The sequence below is a fragment of the Phyllopteryx taeniolatus genome, chromosome 10, assembly GCF_024500385.1.
Source record: "Phyllopteryx taeniolatus isolate TA_2022b chromosome 10, UOR_Ptae_1.2, whole genome shotgun sequence".
In the NCBI taxonomy this organism is placed as follows: domain Eukaryota; kingdom Metazoa; phylum Chordata; class Actinopteri; order Syngnathiformes; family Syngnathidae; genus Phyllopteryx; species Phyllopteryx taeniolatus.
The window spans coordinates 28,492,156-28,512,788 of NC_084511.1; the positions used below are offsets into that span (position 1 = coordinate 28,492,156).

Sequence of the window (20,633 nt, forward strand, 5' to 3'; positions counted from 1 at the left end):
ATTTAGGCCACGAAAAAAAACCCTACAAAACAATCATTTTGTACTGTCCAGCAATATGGGGGGATATGGCCTCAAAAAAATAAGTGCTTTAATATAACGGACAATCGGCTATATCGGACGACCACCCCCGACCCACCCCGAACCCCCGACCTGATTAGTCCCTTCTTGAAGTTCGACTGTACCTAGTTTTTCGGGATACAAGCCATCTGTTGGTCGATTTATTTGCCTTGTGGGGCAACATTTGAGTAATGAGTGAACTTCAAATACGGCCCCGCTCAAGTGAAGTGAAGAACAATGATGGAGCAATTATCGCCCTAACCCTAGGTGCTCACAAACGGAGCGGCATAACCGGCCAACCCGATTCCAGCTCATTCATTAGGCCACGCCCCATAAAGGCACACATCCAACACATAAATTATACAGTACAGTACTATTACACCTTTTTTAAAAAAAATCTCTACATGATGACTTTTCAAATTATTGACTTTGATATAGGGAAAAAAACAGCACAATAATGGATGGAATGATTTTGAAGTCCATTTTCTCAAATGCTCTAAATGGCAGCATTATTTGAGTGCTCAAAATGGCAGCATTATTTCACAAAATTGCTGGATAATTCTATGTGAATTAATAAATAAAATACAAAGGACACAGTAGTTCATGCTAATACAAAAAGCCGAACAACTATAACACGGTTATTACACTGTTATTAGACACCTTCCTAAACAATGAAGTTTCAATTCAATATATAATCCACAATATTGTCATAAGGAAAATATAAATATGGAAACGACACCATAAGGGTAGGAATGGTGTTGAAGGTTTGTTTGTTGTTTGTTTGTTTTTTACCATGCGCTCAAAATGTTATAAAACAAATAGCAGAATTGTTTTGTTTAAAAATATGACAAAACAGATGTGTAAACAAACAAGTGGCACACAGAACAAATGTTTTGCGTCCTACTGAATTTCAATGTTACTATACAATTATAACAATGATATAACACATTTTTTATTTTTGCATTTTTGCCATTTTTCATTCATTCATCAGCCTTCACTCATCCTTCATGATGAGTTATCAATCCAACTTATAATATGCCTTTTAAAACATTTATTCAAGCATGTGGCCCCTACAGTCATAGTAGTTAAATGTTGGCAAGTTGCACAAAGGTCAAACCAGGCCGCTCTGTTTACGTTCTTCCTGGAAATGTTGATAGGGGTCTCAGAATGTTGTGCCAAGATATATATAATCTGGTTTCCAACATTCATTCATTTGGATTGCTTGGAGAGATGAGACGGCAGAGCTAATCGTGATTTTCGTCTTCCTCGCTCACCCTCTTTAGATTGTTTACGTTAGCTGTCCTCAAACCGAGAGGGCTAACGACGTCATTTAAGGTAAATCAGGTCAGAATCTGTTTTGGGGGGAAACAAACAACCATTTTAGAACATTGCTAGTTACTTGTGTCATTTTAGAAGCAACACAAAATTTGCTCGTCATGACTATCATGAGTAGACCCACCCAAAGGTCTCAAGAAACCATGCACACAAAGTCATACGTTTTGATTTGAATTGGCCATTTTGGCGGCGGAATTTCATGACTCGCTAGCGAAAGCGAACTAAACCATAGCAACTCACCTCCGCACATCCTGAAGCTCTTCATATTTATTCATCTGTGTTTAAGTACAAATCCAGTTACTGCAGTTCAACAGACTCATCATTTTTTGGGATACATTTTTTCTCAGCTAGACTGACACTACATATGCTTAAATTGTAAAATGTTGCTTGGCAACACAGTATGTTCTTTACCGTGTAGCCAAAATGTTCGTGTACAAGAGTCCTTCTGGAATTCCAGGTGTTGTAATTAGGAAAATCAAAAACATGCTCCTTCCTGGAATTTGACGGCATTTTGCATCAATACAAATAACAACGATAATAATAACTAAAAAGCAGCAGTTGACACAGTCGAGTCCTGGCTGAGACCCGGAGGCCTGCAGACGTGAGGAGAGGGGGGCAGATTTGACAATCTGGGCAAAAGGTGTGTGTGTGTGTGTGTGTGTGTGCGTGTGCATGCATGTGTGTGTGTGCGTGCGTGCGTGCGTGTCATAGAGGAGGGCCCGGGTGAGAAAAGGGTGGAGATGAGAGCGCTCCTGAGCGAGTGTCATCTTGCATTGCATGTGAAGCCAGTCAGAAGTTGCCCTCAACAGAGGCAAACACTTGCAACTTCATTTTCTAAACATCTTTTTCTTTTTTTTTTTTATTTGTATTTGCAATTATTTATTTTTTTTTCCACGGAATTCGACGTGAACAAATCAAACATGGGCGTATGCCGCTTGCACTGGATTTCGGAAGTCGGCGAGGTGTGAGAGGAAGGAGGGAGGAAGGCGACTTTGACATCAGGTAGCGTTCGCTTACATCTTGGACAAAAAAAGTATTGGGACACAGCTGCTTTCTTTGCGAGTTTGTCGGCCATGTTCGGAGGAGGAGTTAAGCGTGAAAGAACGCCTCCGTCGTCACCGATGCGCTCCAAACCTCAAGTCCTCCCTGAAGAGTGACAGCACATTTCCTGTAGCGGTCCCAATACTTTTGAAAACGTGGCATCGTGGCTATTGTAGCTCACTTTGCTGATGATCATTATTATGCTTATTATCGTTATATTTTGATTTTCTGTTCAAATTCAGTCCCCAAAGCCAGTGGCTCTTCGCAACATGACATTTGGTTGGCATGTCTGTGAGTAGTAGACCCATAAAAATACTACGTTGATTTATTTTGGCAATTTCCGGGGGTCCTTCAAAGGCAAACGTGTTGAATCCGGTTTCACTTAGGAACATGAAATTTGGTAGATGTGTCTATCATGAGTAACCCCACAAAAAAGTCTCAAGAACTCCTGGCCGAATACGCACAGAAATGCTGCCTTTTTAGTGCAAAGCCGCCATGTTGGGGTTATTTTGGCAATTTCCGGGGGTCCTTCAAAGACAAACGTGTTGAATCCGGTTTCACTTAGGAACATGATATTTAGTATATGTTTCTATCATGAGTAGGCCCACACAAAAATCTCAAGAAGCCATGCCAGAAAGAAACAGGAAGTCTGCCATTTTGGTTTGAAGCGGCCATATTGGGTTACGTTTGCTATTTCGGGATCCTTCAAAGTCAAACTTGTCCAATACAGTTTGACTGAAGACAATGAATGTTGGTTTCACATCGGTACTTGCAAGTTACTTAGACTTATCTACTATAGTGGGCAAACCCACAAAATGTATCATGCCCCAAAATTTGTGGTTCGAAGCTCCTATTTTGGGAGTATTTTTTTGGCTATTTTAGCAGCAGCAAACAGGTTCAGCCTGGAGATGTTTGTATCGTGTGTTACTAAAAAAAAAAAAAAAAAAAAAAAAAAATTTCCATATTTAGCAATGTGTTTAGCAGACTTCTTACGTTGAGTATAGTATAACTATTTTCAAGTTATGAACCCCATTCCCTGCTTAACTGAGCGCTCTCGCTTCCCAAACCGGCAGCAGGCAGCGACGAAAGCAGATAACGCTGTCCTTATTGTCACTATACACAAGCAAGGGTGTACTTGTCTTTTCTCCTTCTCCTTCTCACGTTCAGTAATTATTATTAACTCTGCGGCCCACTTGATTCCTCAGAAATATTCTGTCCTTGACATGAAGGACCCTTCCGCAGCATTGAGCGGCGCTCATTTTCTGGTAGTTGTTTCAGCCAGAGTGCAGGATCATCTTCCGGTGGGGAAGGCTGATGAATGTGACCGTTAAACTGATGGACTCTCAGGATCCAACGCTTCATCATCCTCAGGCCTAGAGTGGCTTTCCCCCTGGGTCCATCCCTGGCCTCATTCTGAGGACCGATGCATACCGTGAGACGGTGTTACTTTTCTACACGGTAACATAAATGCATTCCCTCGAGGAACGTATCTTCGTTCAATTTTGACGCCTCGGTTGACAGACAGCAGTGCCACTGCGTCTGGCTCTTAACGTTGACATTCGGTGTCACTGTGAAAAAGGTTGACACTTTTAGCGGTTTGCATAAAAAAAAAACAAAAAAAAAACCATCTGTTTTCCTCTCGCCTTTTGCCGCTGCGCTGGAGTAACGCCGCTTCGTCGCTATTGCTACGTCTTCCTGAATCAAGTCTGCACATGCGCAGTAAGAAGATGGAATAGTCCATTTGCATGAGTGGAGGGGGAGCAGTAGAAGCAATTATGATGGAGTAAGCATAATAATGTAAAAATAATTGAAAAATACAAACGAGGTGATCAATTTACCCGGTAAGGACGGTGATGTTGGGCCAGGTGGTTACAGCCGTCTACGTATAGGAGCCCTCCGTTAGCTACGTTTACCGTTGATTTTTTCCCAGAATGAGATGCACAATTCAAAACTTTTGTTGCTAACCGGAGTTGAATAATCCAGCCAAGAAACTGTGAGCGGCGGTGCATGTGAACACACTTTTGCCAGACTATTTGGCCAATGCCTCTTGTCTCTACAGTCTCTGATTGGCTAGTCTTGTCGCACCGTGCCCAGTTGTAAAATATCAATTGAAATGAAATTAGTGGAATAGAAATGCTAATGCTAAAAAGTCACGACGCTAATATCATTTTCTGTGGTGACAACATCAAAAAACAGCAACACAGGCACATAACCGCCTTCATAACATGACTTTACGTCTCTGGACGAGGAATGCTAATGCTAAAAACAACACTAACCGCAAAGTAATGTGCTTCTCTTTAGCCGTGATGAAAATTCAAAAGCTAATGACTTTTTCCAGACTGGCTTTGCTTTGTTCAGGGCACAGATGCGGGATTATGGTTTGAAGTCATCACGCAAGCTTGCCCAATTTAGTATCAGAGGCGTAAATGAGGTGTGAAATTTAACACCGTATGCCAAGCTCCTTTGTAGCGAAAGCAATTGTCGTCATCACTGTCGTCACAGATCAGAGAGAATTATTTTCTTTTTTTTCTTTTTCTTTTTCAAATGTACTTTTGAACAAAACCCTTTTGTCATTTTGGTCTTTTTTTTTTTTTTTTTAAGATCGTCTCCTGAAAGAGTAAAAAAAAAAAAAGACTCCTTTATTACTAATAACATAAAAGTAAATAATCACAGTTTTTGTTGTCGTAACGCTTGTATAACCAAAGGGGGATGCGGCATCGGACAGACGGCGATAATGTTCAAATGACTTAATTGGCCGCTCTCACGAGTAGACGGCCTCGTTAACGGCGTCTGATAACGAGGCCGTCTGGAGGGGGAGGGGACGTAAAAGGAGACACGGATATTTCTTAATTTGCATTTTCTATGAAAGTAGCACAAATGCATCTTAGTGTCTTCAGAGTTCCTTTTTTTAAAAATTTTTATTATTATTATTATTTTACAAACGCTGCATTCACACAATAGCAGACAGGAATTTTTAATTTTTTTTTTTCTGCGATTTTAATGAATACGTATGAATTTTTGACAGTGTCGGAACTATTGCACGTGCGTACCGTTATTACAGTTGTATAAAGATGACATTGTAATGAGTGTCATTTTGTAATTAATAGCTCTAAATTCACGGCGGATTACAACAGTATCTTACAGTATTTAAAAAAAATAATTAATTAATTAATTAATTAATTAAAAATATTTTTTTTTGGTAATTGTAAAACACTGTTAAATAATTATCACTCACAGGTAAATGAACAGTCAATGCTCAGTTAACATGAACAAATTGTAATTTGACTGTATAATAGATATAGAAATTGATTACAATTTAATAACAAATCACAAAACAAGTAGATGTACTGTTCAGTTATGGTGACATACTGCAATAATCCATAATAATAGATGCGCTGTCGGATTACTGTGTCGATGCGGTCGTCCAAAAATAAAGTACAACGCTGCTAAAATGGAACTACCGCTAATGAACTGTCAAGTCATATCGGAAGGTTTTCGCCCAAATTCCTCAGAGGGTGCACATTCGAGAAAGGGACTTCAATTTGATCGCTCGCTTTTGAACTGACATTTTAATAAGTGTTAAGTCGATGGCTTACGTTCCGCTCTTGCGTTTAGAGGTGCGGCTTGTTACAAATGTCCCCCCCCCCCCCCCCCCCCCCCCCAAAGGCAACAAACCGCCGCGGATGACTGATGTGTTTGTGTGGGCTCTCTGTGTCTGCGTGTGTGAGTGCGGCGAGAACCACTTTAACGTTTTAAAGCGCCAACAAGCCCCCCGCACCACAAACTCCCACCCTTAAAGTAGGCTTTAAAGGATTGATACGCGCTCCGCCACGATGCAATACCTGCCAAGTGTGTTAAGTCGTTCATAATTGTTAACCAACGACTTGCAAAGCGTTTGTGACATTATTAACTATGTGTCGTCCTTTTAAAAGGGCACACTTATATAGTGTTTATAAACGTGTTATTGCCTAATTTGTTCACGCTTAAGACATAAACTGCGGTAATAGGTGTGGCATAACAAGGTTTAATGCAGTGAGCTCACGTTGAAAATGGAAGTCTATAACAAAATATTACATATATACAGTTATCAAGTGTGCATAAACTAAAGGGTTTATAAATGGTCTATGAATGATTTATAATTGTGTTATTACCTAGTTTGTGAAGGCAGCACATGTTTTGACGAGCACGCGCAGGGAACGATTTAAACTCGTATCTCAAGGCACCACTTTAGTTTATAACCATTTTTTTAATAGCTTGATTATTAAGCATGTACAAATAGTTTAAACGGTACCTTTGTAGTTTGTAACTATCTATTATTAGTGACTTACAAACTGTTTATAACATCATTATTAAAAATGTATTCACCCTTTATAAATGTGTTACTAACTAGTTTGATAAGCAGACAGAGCTAAAAGTGACTTTTTTTTTTTTTTTTTGTAGTTTATAACTGTTTATTATTGATTTACCACTTTGTTACCACGCATGTATAAACCCTTTATAAGCGTCCCTTCATGGTACCCTGTAATGACCCGCTCATAAACACTTTGCAGATCCCAGTTCTGCTTATAAGCACTTTTAACAACATCGCTACAGGCTAACAAACTGCCTGTGGAATGTTACCAATGTCAGGGAGCCCCGGCAGGACGCGTGACATGTTCCTGCAATGGATTCACCCGGGGAAGCTGTTGGGGGGAAAGTTGAAAGGTCAGAGGCATCGGGCCGCCTGAGGAGATGCAAGAGAAACTCGTAAAGCTGCTAGACTCTTTAGTTATTGATGTATTTATTTATTGTGCCTCCGCCAGGGAGGACAAGTTGGAGCGCAGAGGAGGACGTAAAAAAAAAAAAAACAAAAAAAACAGGTGCGCCAATTTGGGAAGTGTTCAAAGCAGATAGCATTCTGGTCATGAATGAACCATTGTTTTCTTCTTTTGCAACGTTTCACTTCTTTTGCGCTGAACCTGAGCAACAATTCCATTTGATTTTTCGTAACAGGCTGGTGACAAGCTTCTCATTCAACTTCACTGCAGCCATTGGGCAGCATTCGATCACGATGGGAAGCATCTTTATTGGCAAAGTATGTCAAAAAAAAAAAAAAAAACACGCGCAAGGAATTTGCTCAATGCTCAAAGGATGGATTAGGCAACAAATTGAAAACACAAAAACAATCATGAATCCCATTTGAGGCTAATGAACGCTGTCAGCCACGTAATGGAGCCGCATTAGCACTCTTGTTAGCGCCTGCATTCACACACACACACACACAAACGCACTCACTCACCATGGGGGGGGGGCGGAGGGGTGTTTAGATTTGCTCATGTTTGTCCACTTATTCCACGCCGGACCGTTTAGTCCGCTTTAGAGTAAACAGTGGTGTAAATCATCATTGCACCTGGGCGCCCGTTGCAGTTTTGTGTTTTACGGCGAGCCGCCAAACTTTGGAGCCGTACTCCGCCCACACGCGATGGCGAAAACGTCGCAATTTAGTGTCGTCTATCTGTCGCCTATGAATCTCGAGGAGGAATTTGTCTTCACAGGACGCCTTGAAGTGTCCAAAATGACCCTAAAAATGGTCGTTTTCAACCAAAATGTGAGACTTTTGGAGAGTTTTTTTTTGTCGATCAACTCCTGAAAATGGCCAAAATGGCACATTCCTCTGCGGTTTACGACACGTGTTCTTGAGACTTTTTTTTTTGTCTACCAAATGTTGCTCAGGGAAACTGGCTTGAAGTACTCCTGGAAATGGGCAAATTGACCCAAAAATGGCCTCTTTGAACCCAAATGTTACAGCATATGTCCACGAGACTTTCTTATGAATGACATACCCACCAAATTTCATGTTAGTCAATGAAACTGGCTTAAGTGGCTAAACTGAAAACAAAAACAAACAAATCCATGCGGCGCTACCGAGCCAATTCTGGGGGTTTCACGCCTGCAATGCCTTGCTCGACATTTTCCAAAGCAATTGGTGAGCTTTAAAGATTGGGGAAAGTCTTTGACAAAGTCGGTGGATTTGGCCAAACAACAATAACAACAAAGCAATTCCTCCTGCGTGCTCGGACACTAAAAATGTATTGTTAGTTGTTGTGGCAGTGGGAAAGTGGGGAGATTTTCAGTTCCTCAGATATAAATCCGACCGCAACGGTGATTGATTGGGAGAATTTGGGCTTGGAACACACACAAACGCAGACGCAAGCACACACACACACACACAACCTCAGGGAGCAACCTGCAGCTACTTGTCGAGCTGGATCGCGTTTCGCCATAGCCCTCATTCTTCCCAGGAACGTCACAAGAGGACCCGCAGCACTTCTGTCACTTTACTCTGCGCCTAAAAATGTACAAATGGATGTGATTTTTTTCTTTTTTTTTTGAAATTGCCTTTGCGAAGGTCAAATGAATGCCGCTGCTTCTTCTCCTCCGCCGAGGAGCACAAATGAAACCGAATCCAGCCCAGCAGGTTGCGGGTATTGCAACTTCATCTCCTGTGTTCGGACTTGCCGCGTACAAAATGAATTCCAATCATGAGTCAGGGAACGCTGTATGCTTTACACAATCTAAGTCTTTCAAAACTCTGGCTTTAGGCGCACTACACAGCCCAGAACTTTTATGTTTTGCAATTTCTCTTCCTTAAGCGAGCGACGCTGAAATGGATCACCGCGAAAACAATTCCAGTTGGCGAGTCTTCGTCCCGCGCGGCTACCGACACGTTCCAATGGAAAAACTGCGACCACGTATCGGGTTTTGAGGCTCCACAAGCAAGCTGCTGTAATGTATTCTTTTTTTTCATTGAACCATAAAAACGTTTTGCGATTGTCAAGAAAGAAAGAAGCGGTTGCCACAAAAAAAGAGGAAACAGGCCATGACGATGTTTGCTAGAGACTAGCTTAATGTCACCCAACTGCAATCTGTCGTCACCAAAATGCATACGGACATCCCAACATACGTCCACTGCAACCCCTGAAAATATCAGAACTATCGCCCTGATATTTTGGGTTTCATGGGCGTTAAAGTGTAGGGCGGAGCACACACACTGCGCGCGTCACGAATTGAGCTTGTCGCAGTGTTGGAGGCAAAAGGTTATGGAACCAAATGCAGGGAAGCGGGGAGGCAAGATGCTAGTGCAGGAGTCTAAAAAAACCACAAAAAAAAAACCAAAGGCAAATAAGGCACTAGGAACAATCACAAAAGAATGAACAAAGTTCAAAAAGTAACAAACAAACGTCCCACAAAAGGAAGCGGTATGACAAGATAACCGTGACTGACAACGACACAGAAAACGGGGAACTCAATGCAAATAAACTGACGCGACAACGAGGCACACCCGGACAAGACACGAGCGGCAGGAGGCGGCTGATCGGTAGACACCAGGTTGACGAGAGCAGGTGGGAATGGGAACTCTAACGAGCAAGACGACATGAAACAAAACCGAACAATCCAAACATTATAGACATTATTGATTTCAAGAATATAAATATTGTATCTGCGAAAGAAACATGCAGCCTTTCAATCTTGAGGCGACGTAACGCTTCAGTGCTCGCAGCGTGAGGGAAGAGGCGGAGTTTTTCTTCTTCGTCACTTCTCAGACAGATAAGCGTTGGAGACAGTTCATAGATTTGGGCTCATGTTATTTGCAGCACTTTCAATCGGTAAACAATTGACAGACCAACAGTATCGATTTGTGGGAAAATATTTCATTGGCCATCCGAGTTCGGGACATATGGGATGATGTGAAAAAACAAAGAAAGTTGAAATTGTAAAAGACAATCGATCGACTGTTGCATCTGAGACGTTGCGATGCCGTTCGCCGCCGATTCCGATTTGATTTGCAAGTAGTTCAGTTGGTTTCGGTCGCGTTGCTCGCTGTGCGGCGGGCCTTAAAGTACCGCCGTCCATTGTTACACCCCTTAGCGAGTCTACGTTTACTGTTTGTGGTTTCCCAGTTCTAACCAGCCGAGTGCAACCATAACTACAAAGCGGCCCGCTATGAAAACAAGCTCGATACCCCTGGAAATGGTGCATGCATCAACTGATTGGTGTCTGCGCGTTACCTAAACTAAGAGTGATGCTGTGTTGAGATGACAACGATGCCCGAAACCCAAACAGTGACCCAGAGCGTGCTAATCTGATCCCGCATCAGCAGCGCGTTGCCTCCGCGCCGCAGATAAAACACCCGCAGCATTATTATCGCTGTCATCATCGTCATCGCCGTCAACCTCCGCCGGAGCCTCCGGTGCCGGCGTCCGACCCCGGACGGGCCCGAGCGCCTGCGTAGCAGCCGGGCGAGCGTTTTGCAGACTCCCGTCGGGATGCTTCGATAAGACACGATAGCGGCGTTGGCTTCCGTCTCCACTGCTCGCTTGTCTTCGCGCAAAGGCAAAAAGACATCGAGCCTGAATGTGCTCATTGTCCGTATATGTTTGACTGTTCAATGAATGGCTGAAAAGAGCGTCGATTGTGGCTCTCCTTTCTTACTTGCAGATAAAGATAAATACATAAAAAACAATAATACAAATAAAATAAATAAAACACCTTATTCCGTAAAATGCGGAAATGAGTTCTGTGATGATCGAGCAGGAATCCTCTCAGATGCCACTTTTTGCTAACATTGCAGATGTCAGTGGAATAATTGCAGGAAGATTTGAAGGCAGGGGGGGGGGGCTTCAATGTGCAACTTGTGTCTTAAATGCCCCAAGGCAACTTTTGTCCTTTGCTTAATTGCGCTTGCTCAGAGCGAGTCAGAACAAGACTCGTGGCGTTGTGGCGCTGTGTTTGATTTTGTTTGCCTTTGGCGGACTGGAGGTGCAGGGGGCAACAGATTTAGGTGTGTGTTTTTATGTGCTGACACACAAGTTGATTCGCGATGCAATGACGATTCCACATTTATGACCAGCGGTTCTTGATTGGATAATTTCCCCCAAGTTTCAGGAAGTGGAAAACCCTCTTGAAATTACCCGTGTCACTTGGTAACATGAAATTTGGTAGGCTTGACTATTCTGTTACAAACCGTGGAATTGAATTGAGGGACCCAAAAAGCAGACTCGACACAACAGTAGCGTGCAAAAAGGTTTAATGACAAAAAGATACACATTTAAAAAAAAAAAAAAAAAGTACATACAAAAGGTGACAAAAACAAATGCTACGAAGTGAACTAAAAAAGATGGACGGAGCCACAGCCAAAGTGACGACGCCAGCAACTAAATTAACAGAACAGAATCTATTCTACACAAGATTAGAAAAACTACAAACTAGCAGAAAAAAAAAATATTATTATTTATGAAGAAAACGAAGTAAGGACTACTAGTAGCAAAACACGGGAACAGGAAATGCGAAAGGCTATCAATGTGATTTAGTAACCATCCTTCTGCTTCTGCTGCACCTAACGACCCTGCTGATAGTCCCAGGTGTGCCACAGGAGGCTCCGCCCACGAGTAATCACCCAGGAAACTGTAGACATAGAAAAAAGCGGAGCACAGAGGCAGAGAACAGGAACATGACACTATCATGAGTAGCCCATGCAAAAAAAAAATCATAGTTTTAGGCCATTTAGGACCATTTTTAGGTGTCCTACAAAGTACTAACTTTGTTTGATTGCAACCAAATTTAAACGACGTTCTTGACGAATGGGCAACTCTAAATTGTGGGAAGAAAAATATATATTTTTTTGTGATTGCATATGGGCTATAGCATTGTGGCTAAAAAATGACGCTTGTCACTGAAGTCCAACTTTTACTTCTGGATGATGTGACATGCTACGAGTCGGCTTAATTTTTGCACAAAGACATGTTTAATCGTCAAACACATTTGAGAATGCAGTTAAATGGTGTCCATCTACTATGAAAGAGATCCTTTATCTATTTGTGTTTTGTGTTTCCTCTTCAGACAAAGGAGAATCAAAATGCTACTCCCTTTGTCACTGCCAGCCTTGCTAATATTAGCTGCAGTTCTGCTAAATGCGGCACAATGTGAGGGAACGGTGGCAGAACTCAAAGCCGGCTCCCCGCTGAGATTCACACACCACCTCTACAACGCCACCATCGACGAGAACTCCGGCACGGGGTCGTATGTGGAGACTCCGGTGAAGATGGGCGTGGAGATGACAGATGCATTCTGGGAAATCAAATACGCGGTTGTCTCCGGGGACGACGGCGGCTTTTTCCAAGCGGAGAACTTCAGAGTTGGAGATTTTTGCTTCCTGAGGATCAAAAGTCAACATGCGGCGCTCCTGAACAGGGAAGTGAGGGACACCTACACGCTGACCGTGGAGGCCACGGAGAACACTCAGGAACTCCAAGCCAAGACCAAAGTCTTAGTCCAGATCCTGGACACAAACGACCTCAAGCCTCTTTTTGACCCATCCTCATACAGCGTGGCCATCAAGGAAGATGCTCCACTTCAGTCCAGTCTGGTCAGGGTTAGCGCAGCGGACGCAGACACGGGCAGCAATGCCGAGTTCTACTACTCCTTCACCGTCAGATCGCATCCATTTGTGGTGGACCCTTTCAGTGGCACCATCAGCCTCTTGAAGAAACTCAACCACACCCGCAGCGAGCGATACGAGCTCACCGTGTTAGCAGAGGACAGAACCAAGAAGATCGCTGGTGTTCAGAAATTCGGCAATGTCGCCAAGGTGAGCGTGACAGTGCAAAAAGCTGCTGCGCCATCGCCGGCCATTAAACTTCCCGCCGAGCCGTCTATCTCCGTAGACGGCACGGTGACGATCAGTGTCCGCGTCGAGGCGGGCCTCAAGCCTGTCGCATCTCTCCGCATCGTTGCCGGTGATCCTCACAAGTACTTTGAGGTCATCCCTGAGGGATCGCAGGGATGCCACTTCCAAGTAGTCTCGACCAAGAAGATCATCTGGTCACAAAGTCCCTTTGGGCTAAATCTGTCCCTACAAGCTCAAGACATCAGCTCCCCCAGTTTGACATCCCCCATTACTAAAATCCACGTTCCCGCCTTTCATTACCGCCCCATGTCGTTCTTGGAAGACACCTACAATGTTGTCCTCAGTGAGATGTCTCCGCCGAAAACCTTCGTTGCGAAGGTTTCAGTTGATTCAGTCAATGTTACGTACAGTGTTAAAACAAATTCAGACAGCTCTAAATTCAAGATACATCTCAAAAGTGGGGTCATCGTTACCAGGGAGACGTTTGACTACGAGGGTCAGAATCGCTACGAGTTTGACGTGCTGGCCAATGAAGGTGAGGCTGAGGCTCACGTTGTGGTCAATATCGCAGACGAGAACGACAACAGTCCGGAGTTCACGCTTACCTCCTATCTGGCCACGGTGGATGAAAACAGCCCCGTCGGCAGCAACATTGTGAAAGTAGAAGCGACAGACAAGGATGACGGGAAATACGGCTTTGTGACGTATGCCATCGCCAACGCAGACAACCAGCCATTCGCAATAGACCCCTTTACTGGCGTCATCTCCGCTACAGAGCACTTGGACTACGAGCTAATGAAGCGCTGGTACCACCTGAGGGTTTGGGCTTCAGACAGCGGCGAGCCGTTCAGTCGGGTCAGCGAGAGCTTTGTGACGATCACTCTCAACAACGTCAACGACAATGAGCCTCTTTTTGAGCGGGTGGGCTGTAATGTCACCGTACCCCCAGATCTTGCTGTCGGACGCACAGTCGTCGAGCTGTCGGCCATCGACTTGGACGAGCTGCAGCAGCTGCGCTACGTCATTGAGTCGGGCAACGAGCTCCAGATATTTGCTATCAACTCCATTTCGGCTGAGGTCACCCTGAAGCGAGCAATTCCACCAGGTGTACATTCATTTGATTTAAGAGTTGTAGCCTCCGATGGTGAGCACCGCTCAGAGGCATCGGTTGTCCGGGTGACAGTCACCAGCAGGGGCGATGAGTTAATAATTAGCTGTCACGAAAAATACCTTTTCAAACAGCTCACCGAAAAACTGATCGAGTCAATCAAACCCATCTGGACTGACAACGAGGAAGATTCCTTCTCCGATATTCACATCACAAACAGACACTCCCCCAAATTTGACACCGACATTCCCAGCTCTCTGGATCTTGCCGAGGATTACCCGTTGAACTCCACGATGGTCCACTTGGATGCGTTGGACTACGACACGGGCTTCAATGGCATGGTCGTATACGCCATCTCAAGTGGAAATGAGGATGGCTGCTTCACCGTCGACACCTTCTCTGGCGACCTTCGTCTAGTTTGTCCGCTCGACCGAGAGAGTAAAGAGTTCTACGTTCTGAATATCACTGCCTATGATCAGGGAGCCCCGCAAAGGTCAGCGTGGAAGTTCCTCGCGGTGAATGTCCTGGACGTCAACGACAATCCGCCGCTTTTCGATCAGCCTAGATGTGTGATTCGCATCCCCGAAAACACAGACGTGGACTCAGTTATTTTTACAGCACGCGCAACCGATCTCGACGCGGATGTGAGCGGGAACGTCGAGTACACCCTCCTGACGTCCACTGTCATGTTTCGGATTGACGCGGTGACAGGCGAGGTGGTGATCACACTTCCTTTGGATCGAGAAAGCTCACCCAGGCACGACCTCTGGATAGAAGCAAGGGATCAGTCCAAACTCAATCCCCCAATGGTCTCCACCCTCCACCTCGCGGTAGTGCTTCAGGACATCAACGACAACCCACCCATATTTTTAACAAAGGTCTACAGAGTCAAAGTTCCTGAGGATGTACCGGTGGGAACCTTACTGGTCTGGGTGGAGAGCTTGGACTCTGATCTAGGAGGCGGTGGCCTCGTCACCTACAACCTTAAGAACACAGAGAGCGGGATCTTCCGTTTGGAATCCTCCACCGGTGCCTTGACTCTGGAGAGGGAACTGGACTTTGAACGACGTCCGTCATACAATCTCACCGTTCGCGCCGTCGATCACGGTTTCCCGCGATCTCTCTCGTCGTCCTGCTTTGTGGAGATCCAGGTGTTGGATGTCAACGAGAACCTCCACCGGCCGCTTTTTTCTGAGTTTGTATATGAGGCCGTGGTGATGGAAGACGCTGCAGCGGGGACAGTGGTGCTCACTGTGACGGCCTCGGACAAGGACGTGGGCAGAGACGGCGTCATCCGGTACCGCATCCACGACGGTTCTGGTCTTGGAGTGTTCGCGATTGATGAGGAAACAGGTAAGACAGGATAGAAGAAGGGTTGAAATGGTTTACTAATAAACCGTGATCAAATTTCTAATGATTACTATTGACGAGAAGAGCATGTTAAACAGCATGGTTAGCACGTTTGCCTCACAGTCGACAGGTTCTGGGTTTGAACCCTGCTGCGTCGAATTTGCCTCTTTCCCCTGTTCTTGTGTGGGTTTTCACGATGACTTCTTACCCTATTCTAAATATATAAGTCCATCCATCCATTTTCTGAGCCGCTTCTCCTCACTAGGGTCGCGGGCGTGCTGGAGCCTATCCCAGCTGTCATCGGGCAGGAGGCGGGGGACACCCTGAACTGGTTGCCAGCCAATCGCAGGGCACATAGAAACAAACAACCATTCGCACTCACAGTCATGCCTACAGGCAATTTAGAGTCTCCAATTCATGCATGTTTTTGGGATGTGGGAGGAAACCGGAGTGCCCGGAGAAAACCCACGCAGGCACGGGGAGAACATGCAAACTCCACACAGGCGGGGTCGGGGATTGAACCAGGGTCCTCGGAACTGTGAGGCTGACGCTCTAACCAGTCGTCCACCCTGCCGCCACTTCAGGAACTCATTTACAATATAATGTATAGCAGGCTACTTTTCTGTCCTCAAGGACATCGTGCACTTCAGCTGCCGAAATGGCGGGATGACACACAACAGAGGCATTGGACGAGGCGCTTCGGCGTTATTTCCATCAGTGTATATCTTTTTTTTTTTTTTCCACGCAGAGCAACCCCTGCAACCCCTCAACAAATCACCGCGCATTCCATTAGCCTGCTGCTGCACTTACGGCTCAGATAAAATCAGGGCAAATTGGGGGGAAAAACAGTTTGTCAGTGTTGTTTCCCTGCTTGAGACACTAAAATGGCTCAATTGTGTAGAAAATGTCTTGATTTTGCATTTTTTTAAAGACCCCGTGACTCTTTGAAGTTTCAATAGAACTTTACAACAAACCCAAGAGGAATGTTTGTCCGTTGCGACTGCGTCGTGTGGAATGACACAGTTTCGCTTTATACACTAGACTGGTTACTATGACAGCCGGCGGCAGCGCTAGGCCACTGGAACTCGGCTAACGGCTTCTATTTGAGGAAGCGGAGCCCTGAGTGTGGAAAAAAAAAAAGAAAGAATGTAAAGCATTTTCACCAGCAGAGGCAGCACTTCACGCACTCCACTTCGTGTCGGTCACCATGATGATCAGGAGTAGCTAGGCAATTGCCGCTAGATAAACGGCTTCAGCGTGCAGAAGCGGAGCCCAGAGTATGGGCGGATGACGCGAGTGCCCGTTTAAGACAAAAAGTAAAAAAATCTTTCACTCTGGGAGGCAGCGCTTCATAGACTTCTGCCACCACTCATACATCAACAACTTCACTGAACAATCAAGTACGTGCCACTTATCAAAATCTAATGCTAATTTGTGCATTGAGCAGACCTCAGTGCAGCTCTGCTTACCTTATATGTTCATTTTAGTGTTTGATTTTACTGGAGTACCTACTGTCAGTGACGTGAAACTGACTCCAGCAATTCAAATACGGCTGTGTACGCCATACGATGTGTCCGCAGGTGTGATCCGGAGCGCTCGGCCGCTGGACCGGGAAAAAGTTCCCCGCTACTGGCTCTCCGTGGTGGCCACCGACCTGGGTACCGAGCCCCGGGCCTCGTGGACGCACGTCTACGTAGACGTGCTGGACGTTAACGACAACCCCCCGGAGCTTTCCCAGCCCGTCTACTTCGCGGCCGTCCCGGAGAACGCGGACACCGTCACGCCCGTCGCCCTGGTGGTGGCCTCGGACGCTGACGCATCCTCACAGGGGCGACTCTCTTTCCACATGACGGAGTCGCATCGGACGTACTTTGCCGTTGATCACCAAACAGGTGAGTGACATATTCGACTGGGTGCATAGCTTTATCCAGAACTTGTTTGAATTTAGCCTAGTTTGGCTTTTTAATGGATTCAACTGTTTAGGCGGACGGCTACGTACCCTGCACTGATCAGGCCTAGTTTGCCTGTTCAAAGTATTCAGCTGACTGTGTGGTCGCACTGATCTGGCCTAACTTTATGTTTGGAAAACCTAGTCCTGAAATACATTCTGTGCCTGCGGTTCACAATTTGCCAGTCTGCATTTCGGTGGGTGTTGCTTAGCGAAATAATTGCCTTTTGTTCAGAGGGTTGAAGTGCATGCAGAGAAATGAGCCATTAAGGACTACAGTGGGCTAACTCCATTTTTGGTATATGGTTGCAATAAAAACCGGCGTATAAATGTTGGGGGCAATAAATAACTTCTACTGGATACTTTTCATAGAAATAGTTTTTTCCTCAGGTTTGAGTTTATTCCAACTATCGGTCTAATTAATCAGCATTTCATGAACGATGAAAAATAACATTCACTGGTACTAACATGCAGATGCACTGTGAGCCAAGCCAAAGCACTACTTGTGGGCCCAGATGTTGCACCGACGAATCAGGAAAAATCATGAGTGTATTAATGGACTCCATTCATTTCTGCACTAATTTTAATAATTAACAAAATGGCGTTATCCCACTCTGGTTCTCAGTAGCTCAAATATGAAATAAGGTTGATAGCATCACCCAACATTCCATTTATGGCTTTTTAAGGACACATCAGCAAAATTAACAATCAGCATCCGCTGATTTCCTGGTTTTCCCGTTGACAAATTGCTGGTGAAATTAAATCTCCTGAGATAAAAGAACAGCGCCAGGCTGCGACATGCCGGCACATCTGTTTAGTGTGCCAGCATGCAGGCGGCATAAAAAAGAAACTAGATGCCAGTTTAAAGAGGCTCACGCAGGAATGTGCACCATTTAGAGAGATTGATTGATTTGGTCTGGATGTCACGCAAACGTTTTGGCTTATTGGCTACCAAAAAACAAAAGATGAAAATCAGTGTCGTGTGCATAACAGACCAGCGGTCGTAGCGTCGTAGGAATACAATGATTTGTTTTTAGTTGTGTTCTTTGCAAAAGGGGAGAAATTGCATCGTCCAGACGACGTGAATGCAGTATGCAAGGTCCTGCGAATGACACAGCAGTTACTCCGTTGCACGACTCCACAAATGCATTGCTGATAGAGTTGATGTAAGATCGATAGCTTGCAGTCCGGAATAATCCGCAGATTGCAGATTTCAGGAGACGAAGGGATGGCTAATGGAGATGTCGCCAACCTCGGGGGACCACAAACGTGAGCGCCGCCATGTTCAGTAGATTTGAGGTCATCCGTGCTCTTAGATATACAGAGCCGTCTGTCACACAAGATTCAAAACCAAAAAAATATATAGGCAGTCCAGTGCCTTTTAAAATATTAGTGTTCTATTTTTCTTATTCAATAAGACTTTTGAGAAATATTTAGTTAACGGCATTTCCATTCATTTGAATGTGAAGGATGATTTGAGATGTGGGTTTTGAGTTGTGTGGGGTCGGGCTAGTTTCTATTTGACAAAAAAAAAAAAAAAAAAAAAAAAAAAGGCGACAAGCAACAGATCGAGCGACTTTTTGTGACATTATTAGAGACTTGTGGAGACTGACAGAGACTCAACCCAGAGCAGACGTTCACGCCTCCGCAGCCATACTGCAAATGAAGCTAACGGTGTAGCACGTTTGCGACTCGTTTTCACACGTTTGCATTTGGTGGAGTGCAAAAAGCCACCTACATGTAAATAAATGGGCAGGGAAAATTTGAGATGTTTTTTTTTTTTTTTTTTTTTTTTTTCCCCTCCAGTTTCTGTTGACAAAAACTGCGGGGTGCTGACTAATAATCATAATGGTGAGAAGAATTAAGTCCTTTAAGTGGACTCACTGCAAGTCTGAACAGCAGAGGTCGAGTTCGAGGCCCGGCGAGGTGTGCCGCGCCATTGAACGCAACGCATTCTTTTGAAATGTCACTCTTGAATGGAAGCAAGGTGTTGAGAAATGGGGATAAAGTGCAGGCGCTCGTGTCGCTGCACGTTCTCCTATTAGGAGATGCTACATGTAGGCGAACGTGAACTTTGACGTGTTTCAGGCCGCCGCGCTGGCTACGAGCTGCTACAAGCTGGAGCTCATCTGCGCACATAGCTCTGTTGTTTGTCCGCAGCCTCGGGACGCTAAGCAGCAGCTTTGCGTACAAGAGTTCGGAGGGGGGTGCAAACGTTTGAGCAGGTGTGGAAAGAGAGGTTCCATTTTGTCCTCTGCTAAACCACAGGCATATCTTATAGACTCAGCACTTTTTTTTTTTTATATTACAAATTAGTATAGAGTAGAACCTCATTTTAGTTTATTCTTTTCGTAAATTTCTAAATATTATTTCTATTCGTCTATTATTATTATTATTATTATCAGTAAAATTTTCTTCTTTTTTTTGTCTGCATGTTCATATATGATTTATGTCAAGATGTGTATAAAACATGATTTAAAGAGAAATACAACATTTTTTATTTTGTTGTAATACATTAGATTTATTTTTATATATTTACTTTTTTTCTTTTATTGAAGGGGCAGTAATCTAAACTAAAGATGTCCAACATTTCCGTTATATTTTAAATATGCATATCTGCTTTATCTAATGCTGTTTACCGAAAAGGTCGGACACAGTTGCAGTTCCCACCGATCCATTTTACAAACCAAGCTTACTCAAATGTTCTGTAAACAAGGCAGCGAGCTACCGTATTTGTGATGTCACTCCCGGTCTGCCGCTGATGGCGTTTTCTCCCAACACGGCATGACCTGCACATTGATTAATTCTTCCATTTAATTCTCATTCCACAAATGCAATATTCATCATTTTGACTAATGCTGAGACATACAATGTACTTTTGAACGTATCATTTTGGGGTTTCGTTCCCTTTTAAATAACAAAAACAAAATAATAATAATAATTTAAAATGTAAAATGTAATCTATACATGCATACAATACATACAGTGATACCTCTAACGACAAGCACAATTGCATTTATTATTATTGTACAGTATATATTTTAATTATCTTATCAAATGGGAACCTTCATGGTCAAACCCAAAATATTTTTAAATGATTTTGTTGATTTGAAAAATAATATTAGTAA

At 44.1% G+C, this 20,633-nt stretch overlaps 1 protein-coding gene across 1 annotated transcript in view; it reads left to right on the top strand.

Annotated features, from left to right (window-relative positions):
* The first annotated feature begins 2,181 nt into the window (after nt 1–2,181).
* The window catches only part of fat2 (FAT atypical cadherin 2), an 80,657-nt gene continuing 62,205 nt past the window's right edge, over nt 2,182–20,633 (top strand). Inside the window, 3 exon segments of the mRNA XM_061787798.1 lie at nt 2,182–2,394; nt 12,313–15,560; nt 17,138–17,449. Of these exon segments, the coding sequence (XP_061643782.1) occupies nt 2,321–2,394; nt 12,313–15,560; nt 17,138–17,449 (3,634 nt within the window). The 5' untranslated portion in view covers nt 2,182–2,320.